The 9,654-nt window shown below is 32.1% G+C and overlaps 1 protein-coding gene across 5 annotated transcripts; it reads right to left on the minus strand.

Moving 5' to 3' along the window:
* Positions 1-296: 296 nt before the first annotated feature.
* Positions 297-9,654, minus strand: LOC107490793 (probable cyclic nucleotide-gated ion channel 20, chloroplastic). Of its 5 annotated transcripts, none has more exons than XM_052262176.1 (14): positions 9,042-9,654; positions 7,892-8,065; positions 7,537-7,635; positions 6,998-7,132; positions 4,967-5,206; positions 4,370-4,630; positions 3,851-3,998; positions 3,303-3,420; positions 2,264-2,393; positions 1,730-1,979; positions 1,487-1,640; positions 972-1,051; positions 645-836; positions 297-502 (listed from the first exon to the last, which is right to left on the minus strand). In XM_052262176.1, exons 1-13 carry the CDS (start codon positions 9,345-9,347, stop codon positions 823-825), a joined length of 2,109 nt encoding a protein of 702 aa, XP_052118136.1. In that variant the 5' UTR covers positions 9,348-9,654; the 3' UTR covers positions 297-502; positions 645-822. The 5 variants fall into 5 exon arrangements, with proteins under 5 accessions (XP_052118136.1, XP_052118135.1, XP_015967086.1 ...); XM_052262175.1 differs by having other exon boundaries at positions 645-839; XM_016111600.3 differs by having other exon boundaries at positions 645-1,051; positions 3,303-3,380; positions 3,853-3,998.

Consider the following 9,654-nt stretch of genomic DNA (forward strand, 5'->3'; position numbering starts at 1 on the left):
AAAATTATCGTTTTTGTTCAAAATGGATCAAAGGTCGGTGTTCGTGATATGAGAAAGGTAATCAATTATTAGAATTTTTCATAAAATTAAGCTAAAATAAATAATATCTAATTAATTAACAATGTCTTTTTCCGAATACAATATTATTTACATGTCTTTTTTCTTAAAATAGAAAATCGCAATGAAATTTTTTTTTAACTGAAAAACAAGTAAATTGCACCAAGAAATTCTGATTTAACTCTAGAAACTAAAGAAATTGCACTAGGGAACAAGAAATTTAAAAACGAATCAGAATCTACCCGATAAGTGCGCTTTATACACAAAATTTGAATTCAACAAACACCTCGCAGTACAATTTTTAGCATTAGTCATAAATCGCAACCATCTACTGCAATTTATGCATTTTGGATTAAAAAAAACGAACCGAGTCCTCGCAATGAGTCATAAATGGCAAGTTGTTTGTGACATAAATTACAGGGTGTTCATCCTCTGATGCATTTATCTGGATGAATCAAGTGTTAGCTATTTGCAAACTATATTCTTGAACTATATACATTTGAACCTAAGTAAAAATCATATGAATGCTTTAAAAAAAAATTAAATATGATATAAAAACATGCAAATTAAAATTATTTTTTACTTACCAATTCATTCCCATAAAAGCTGGAGTCAGTTAACCTTCGGTAGAAAGAGCTGCTATGGTCATGACTGATGAATCATGATAGTTAAATTTTGCTTGAAAAATGTGGCACGAGTTCAATGAATTCAACATACATGATCAGACCCGTCTTAGTATTATTTGGATATCCACATCTCTTGTTTTTAGACCTGAATTTCTTCTAGTTATACAAGCAAAAGCAACACTTGTTATGTGTTAATATGCAGCACATATTACAGTTGCTACATATAATATTACAGATATATTACAATGCAATCTAGAACCTAATTTGTTTGTGAGGCAGCACGCTTACGATTTAAACGGTTCTTCCTGTTTCGCCACGCCATCTGAATCCGTGTTGCAGCAAGGGATCTCCAATAAGGTGATTCATACCTAAAATATCACAAATTACCAAAAAATTATTCAGACATGTACATCGAAAAAATGAAAGAAAATAAAATACTTTTATAGTGAAAACCACAAATATGCTTATTCTTACTAGTTCCATGCACATAATGACATTTTTTCACCTCCGGAGGCGAAAATATATTTTGGTTTTACTCCCTGTTCTAAAGGGTTAGACTTGTATCAGATCACAAATATTCATTTTTCATTTTTAACTAAGCAATACCATACTAATATCGATGATCTATTTATGTAAGCAATGTAGACCTGGTGAAGAACTTCCACACAAAACCTTCATTAAACTCTGGACTCAGTGTATGTAGAATTATAATTTTTGATTAACTAACATACTTTTAAGTCATAAGGAAGATGATTATGCTGAACTGAAAATCAAGATATAATGAGAGAAAGGGAACAACTGACCTTAGGGCTGCTTGAACACGTGGTCTTTGAAATAATCTTGAGAAACGAATTATTACTTCTTCAAGGTCATCAGCTCGGAGTGAAAACACCTCCACATTTGTTAAGGCCCTTACTGTCCTTTCACTACGCAAGACTTTTTCTGGTTTTCTGCTTGCTACAGTAGAAATCATATTGTAAATCATGTTGATGAATGATAGAAAATATTTAAGAGGCACATCATCACATCATTTAATATTGTTGTACCTGTGTAGAGTAATGAATTCTCCAAACACCACTGCAAGAGTTCTTCACCACAAGCATCCCCTTGGGTTAAGCTAATTCTAATTCCATCTTCTCCTTCGATGCTCTCCAATTTCCCATGCATAACAAACACCATCTTCTCCACTAGACCACCATTATACAAGATATTGCTTCCTTTGATGTATATCTTGTGTCTTAACTTCTCACAAATGGCATCTAAAATAGGCTCGTCCATCATAGAAAAAATTCGAACCTGCATGAATGGTACATCCTCAGACTCACCATTATCGAGAATTTTCAAGGTTGTTCAGCATATGTCAGCTTCTTATTAAACATTTGTTTGATTCCATTTCCATCATGTTATGAATAGAGAACCTTAGGCAAACAGAAATTCATATGAAACATAGTGGCTGACATTGTGTACTTCATCTAATATGTAAACCACATAATTATGATCCACTCAAAGTGTAAACAAGATGAGTTGGCATAAACATAACTAGAAAGCTACCATAGATATTCAAGATTTTTGGTGCCTACTCTCTTAATGAATCTGAAGAGATGACGCCTTATGTCTCTTTGGAGATCTTCTGGCATATTCTCCATAAGCATTTCCGCATTCACCCCTATTGTTGCAGCCCAATTATACCGTTCAACATGTCTTATTTTCCTGCATGATAGAAATCCTATCTCACTTGTGTTTATGTTATCCACAATTTAATTCGACATACACCCTAAACAAAATTAAAAATACGAGGCATACTATATTTATTGCATTCAAAGCACATACATGCTCTATTGTACAGTAAGAAGTAGCTGCTTATATATTTACAGTTTCAGCATCAATTCAATTATGCCAGAAAGGAATTGATCCATGTGAATATGATGATTGTAAGCCAGATGAACAATAAATATTGTACAGAAAGTTATCATATAAAGAGTAGTAAATGATTATTAAACCCTTTCAAATAAAATAAAATAAAATAAAATAAAATAACGGGAAGAAGAAGATTATTAAACCAAAAACCAGTTATGCAACACAAAGCATTTACACTGACAAACTAAGAAAATTATTACAAACATGAAACTTCTCATGTTCATCAAGACTGCATTTGTTTACAAGTACGGAGCACTGAGACATGGACATAGAAATACAAAAACGTGTTTGGCAGATGAGACATGGACAGAAACATTGGTGTATTTAGTGTCCATCGTGACAGGAAGGACATAGAAACACTAACAAGAGATACAACTTATTTTTTTTCTTTTATTATTCTTGTTAATTTTTCATAATTATATTTTTTATTATTATATTTTTCTTCCCAAATTTTTCGAATGAGAAAAAATAAGAATGGATTAGATTTTGATAATTAGTTTTAATTTATTACCAAACAAAATACAAGAATACTAATTTTTGTGTTTCTGTCCTTTGTATCTTGTTCTTAGTGTCTTGTCTTATCCTGTTCTTATAACCAAACGGCAGCCTAAGTTAATAACCAATGAATCACATCAACCAATTGGAAAATATGCATGATCCAATGTGGAAGCGATTCATCAAGAGAATAAAAGCATTTCAGACCTTCTAAGATCTTCTGGTAAGTGAAACTGGCTCATCCATTGCTCAACATCACGGCCTCTAAGTTGCATTTCTAGTGTCCTGTAAGCAATATGGAAGAAAATACACTGACCAAACTGTAACCCGTAACACAGTAGAACTTCACTATTAAATCTCAATTAAGATTGGCAATGTTAGAAAAGTTAAACCGACCAATGAGAACAAAATAATGCAATGACAAACTACAATATTTATAGCAGACTTCTTCATTATCTATTCAAAATATCTTAATGAAAAAATAGCAAAAATATGAGCTACATATCAGCTACAGTCAAACTTACAGGAATATTGATGTGGTGATAGAATTTAGAGTGATATTTATATACAAATACAATTACGCATTAGGGTGCCTATCACTCGCCTACCTGAGTTATTTTGAAATTTTTATATACAAGGAATTGTACAACTAAAGCATTACAGATGAGTATGAAAAACATCATTACAGATGAGTATGAAAAACATTGTCATAAAAAAGTTTAGGATGGATACAGCATGAAAGAAAACAAAGTTCTACCTCTGACCGAGAGCTTGAAGATAGTTTTGTATGTTTCCGATCAAAAGTGCAAAAAGCAAGAGTCCTATTCCTGTGATTGCCATTATGAAAAGGACTTCGAACTCAAAATCACTAGGGGTTTGATTACCAGCAAGGGTACTGATTTGCTGTATTCAAGATAAGAAAGGATATATAATAGCCTAAGTTAGTATTATTGGTTTACTATGAGAGTATCCATGAGCATGTGCTAATAAATTCAAGCATTATCTTCCCCATTCATATCATTAAATAATATTTCTAACTCAAGATAAAGTAGGAAAGTGCTTAGTCTACACTTGAAACCTAAAGGAGTTAGAGTTACCAATGATCCATTTTGGAGAAAGATCAACCATAAAACTGACAATAGGAAAGAAAAGGGATTGGTTTACAAACAAGACTATTTTTTTCCTCCAATGGAAGAAAAATGAGATGTGCAATTACTAAAATGTAAAAAAAAAAAATTTACAAAATAAACAGAAGGGAAGAATGAAACGCATACTTGGAAGCCCCAATACAGTGCATACAGATACTTCTTGACTATTTTAGGATGCGTAGTAAGTTGTACAACATTGGCGTATATCCCATAATCAAAAGCACCAGAAGAGGAATTCAAACAAGCAGTTGCATTTGCATTGTTTCTCCACATTTCTGAATCTGATGATGTATAGTGTGAGAAACGGTCATACCCACAATCAATAATCTTCATGCATTGAGTAACAACTGAATTATGGCAGGCATCTCGCAAACATTGATTAACCCTCTAGAAGAAGGATGGGGGAAGAAAAGAGTAACGTTAATAGTAGAATATTATTTAATCTTCATTTGCATAATCAAATTGCTTGTGTCTAAAGTTATCCGAAATTTGTAGTATAGTTTTATGATCAATGATAATAAAAGAGACGCACTAAGATACAAATAAGGGGGAAAAAGGGTGCAATAAATTTCCATGCGAAAGCACACACATATTGACAAAGCACTTTATTTTGTAAATATTTTAAACTGCATTACGTATTACAGACAATTATATGAAGATTCGAGGATCTCAATTGAACCAAGTGATACTAAAGAGGTATCAACAAGAATGTTTTTCACTCACCTGCAAACCAAAGAGGTACCAACAAGAGCCAACGACATGTCCAGATAGTATAAAAATGAGGATATTTATAAAAAAATTTGCCCATGCTGACTCAAATATGAATCCTTCTGGAGACTGGACAATTAGCAGAGGCAAAAATCGGAATAACCTGGGGATATACTGCACAAGGATCACTCCACATAAAAGACTCTCAGCATGACTCGCTCCGAAATATCTTGGCAGCACAAACAATACTATTATCTGCACATTTGGCAGCAGAAACAATACTGTGATCCGCACATAATGTACACTGTTTATATAACCGAAAAGGAGTTTGATGAGTAATTGAATATTATTCTATAAAAAACATCGAAGTTGTTAGAGATAAAATTATTTCTAGCATATAACTAGGTTGATTTTTTAGGCTACTTGGTTTCAGACAAGTTACAAGGAGCATCTATTGCTAAAATAAGAATTAGTAAATTTTTCAGAGATTGTCTATAGAGAGTAACAAGTAATAGAAAAATAAGAGAGGAACATTCATTTTGTGTGTTTTTATTCTAATTATAGAGATCCATAATTCCATATACACAGCTAAATTCATCAACAGTACCAACTTCTCACAATAAATTTAAATACATCAGTTACTTAGAGTAATAACTCTACAACAAAATTTAAAAAATATTTGTTGATGTTTTCGTATGTCCAAAACTTCCCCTCAAACTAAATCATATAAAATTTTAAATCATATGCAAAAAGTGTGCTACAGTTTCAACTTACTCGAAGTTCCTAATAGACTTTGTGATATCTACTAATTGATCAATGGAATTCACAAAGTGAGTCACAATGAATCCAGATTGAACCTTTGCTCTAATGACATGATAATCTACTTTTTTATGCTTGATTCTCACATGGAATGTTGGATTTGAGGCAACCTGCAAGGATGCTTGATTGTCACATATGAGCTGCATCTAATTAATATCTCCAAATTAAACTTTAGCCTTTGTAGAAAATGCTTCACCCATATTAGTGATAAGTTACTAGGCTATTGCTTGATATTCTACTTTAGTCCTTGATCTAGCCACAACACTTTGTTCTCACATTTCCAAGATATCAAGTTAACTCCAATCTTGCATAATAACCTAACAGGATTGTCTATTTAAAGGTGAAGAAACCCACTGTAATTTCCTAATAAGTATCCAATATTGGTTGCAATATAATAAGGGCTCCCTTATCTTGGAAACAACATAAAATTTGGATCCCTTGGAGTATCCAAAGGTCAACTATATGACAGACCAATCTTTTCTAAGATATCAAGGTCACACTTCCCTGAGAAATCACCATCCAAGTAGAATATTGAGCTACTTCAATTCCAAGAAAATACTTGAGGCACACTAAATCCTTGGTTTGAAAATGTTTATGTTCTTTAAGCTTACAAATATCATTATCCTCATCACCAATGTGGCAATATCTTCCACACACACTAAAAGATAAATACTTAGATTTGACAGAGAATGAAGATAAAATACCAAGTAATCTATCTAACTGCAAATCATGACCAATTGTTGAAATACAAGGTTTACGGTTCAAAACACGCCAATGGAGATAGTTTTAAACCATAAAGTAAGTTTGGAAGTCTACAAATAAATTCAAACTCTGTTTGATCAATAAAGAATCTTAGTTGATAGTGTAGAAAGAGGGAATTTGTGAATGATTTTCTCATAATGACAAATAAAGGTTGATTGCAATATTTAGTGGATATGATGGATAGGTTCATTTCACCTGGACTAGACTCTTTGGCTAGCTGCACAAGCTAGCGTGTAATTTTAACCATGAAGCACAAATTTTACTGAAGATTTGATTTCTAGGAAATGGAGAGAAAATGAAATGACCATTCATGTTCAATAACTTTTATATCTCCTTTTCACATAAAAATAAAAAAATAAAATGGGTGACATAGTCAAATACTTAAGTGGATATCTTCTTTTTTTTTTTTAATAGAGAAAAAAGCATGCCATCATGAAAAAGAAAGTGAGATCGTAAGACACTTACCTGTGGTAGAGGAAGTGCAATAAACAAATCAAGAAAGAAATAACTAGTCAGGTAATGTCGAGCAATTTTCTTTGGATCATCAATTAAATCAGTACCCCTTAACCTTGACCCGGCAGAAACATAAGCCAACCTAAACTGAAAAGATGAAATTACAGAGTTATACAAGCTGGAGCTATGCTTATTAATCTTTATCCATGAGATCACAATGCTATTTCATTTCATGTTTTCAATCATATTGTTACCAGCTACATTTTCTTTGCACTCTCCATTTATTAAAAGTTTCAATCAATTTCCAGTGTTTAAACACCTTTTTGAATGGCCAACCACTCTTATGTATTAAGTTTTTATTTACTAATACATAAAAGTTGAGCAACATGTATTTATCATCCCTTAGATTATTTTATGATCTAATAATCTTCTAGTAGACAGTTATGTTTGATGTAAAAGTTTCTATACCCTGGTCCTCCTTTGGTGCCAAGAAACTTTTACTGAAATACATTCATTAGAGTACTTCTAAAAGGTTGTAACTTGGAGATTACCTGGAGAAGCATGTTCATGAAATATACTAAATCATTTATGCTTCTAAGTAAAATAAGTGGTCTCGTCATTGTCCAACTGATAACAATGCAATTCAAATGCTGCACAATGAATATGAAAAATGCAAATAAAATGTTCAGATGGTATCAGGAAAATATTTGTAACTATAACATGCAAGATAATTCAACTAAGTAAAGGGAAGAACAATGAATTTGAGTTCTCTGATGATCAAAATAAAATGATCTTTTTATGTTTACATTATTTTTCTATTGATTTAATTGTTCTAGACAAACAATAAGTACAAATATTAAATAATCAATGGTGGGGTTATAAATAGGACAAAGTCTTGTAACATACCTTTTCAACATACAATAAGAAGAAAAATAATGGATCCAAAAATATTGCCACCAAGCTTAAAATAGCTATAATCTTGTTCCATTGTTTTACACTGTCAGGATGTATAACTCCAGGAACACATGAAGAGCAGAATGAAGGGACTCTCCAAGCAGAACCCTCAAAAATACTATCAAACTGTGAACACTCAAAACATTGGAGAAAGAAATAAACTTGGTTACATGAAAGCAATAGCATAATACATAATATTACAATATTATCAAAATTTCCCCTCAAAGTGGACAATGATAACAAAACTAGCAATGCTAGGTAGTGAAACAATAATTTGAAGAATCAAGAATAATAATCAGATAGTATCCTGTATGGTAACCAGAATAAACAAGGACGTAGATGTAATGCCATATATTTTGCAAGTTAAATTTAATTAGAGATTATGTAGTGAATTACATTTGCATTCTCCGTTCTTTTGTTAAAAGAAATAGTTTTACTATAAGGATCAAATTAAAAATTTAATAAAACTATAAGGATGAAAAGTAATTAAACCTAGTTTATTTTTGGAAGAAAAACACCTTCTGACCAAACCTATTTGAATTTCTTAGACTTCGGGTTGGTTTTGTAAATTTTTACTTTTAGAAAATAGTTCATCAACACTAACTTGAAAAATAACTTTTTAAAAGTTAGTAACATTTATGTTTAAAAATTACTTTGAATAAACACAAATAACACGAATTACATATAGTAAATTAATTTTAATAAATATAAATTAAAGAACAATGCTAAATGACCAATAAATATTATTATTTTTGGCCAGTAATAATTTACACCCATATTTACATAAATTTTGCATACAAAAAACATATAATTTACACATATATTTACTAGAATTTTGTACACATGAATCAATACAATTTGCACTTATATTTTTCAGAATTTATATACATAAACTAGTAAAATTTATTTGTTAAAAATAATTTAATATTTGTATTAACTAAATAATGGCTAAAACTACTAAAAGTTGCTGGCTCTTAAAAGTTTCTCTAAATTAAATTTAAAAAAAAAATTATCTCTTTTAAAATCTACAAACCTATGTTATCATTTTTTCTTTTATCACAAAAACAAGATAAGGAGCTTGAGTTTTTTAAAGCACAAATACCTCTGCTTGAAGAGGATTATATTGAAGCCTTCCTGTCATAGCACGATGCCATCTAAGTGGGCCACCGCCGCGGCGGGACGAAGAAAGATGTAGAGTTTCATGAGTGGCAGTGGAATAGAATGACGATGAAGCACTCTTCTTCTGGGGAAAGGTTTTCACACTATCAAGTGTACGAGTTGCTTCTCGGTGGGAGACCATGGGAATGTGCATAGACCTGCTTCGGGCCCGAAAATCCGAACCCTGGAGTCCATGAGATCGTTGTGGAGGTGACAGCATTGGCTCCTCTTCTATTTCCAAGTTAGCCATGGTAATCTTCTATTCTTCTACCAAACAGTTCAAAATTGAACTTGGAGAACACAGGGGAACCAATTTCACAACGATAAATGGACAATTCCATATGATTGGATTCTACTATTTTAATTTATTGATATGCCCCGAGAAGTGAGAACTACGTTGTCCACCTGACCCACCTCTCATGGTCTACTTGCTTTTGTTGGTTTATGCGTGTGGGACAGAAGAGGGTACTGTCTCTCTCTCTCTCTCTCTTTTCAAATAAGGCGGCCACTCCGATGCGGATAAACATCCTTAGTAAAACACGAGCCCTCTCCTCCAA

This window comes from Arachis duranensis, chromosome 5 (genome assembly GCF_000817695.3).
Source record: "Arachis duranensis cultivar V14167 chromosome 5, aradu.V14167.gnm2.J7QH, whole genome shotgun sequence".
Lineage (NCBI taxonomy): Eukaryota > Viridiplantae > Streptophyta > Magnoliopsida > Fabales > Fabaceae > Arachis > Arachis duranensis.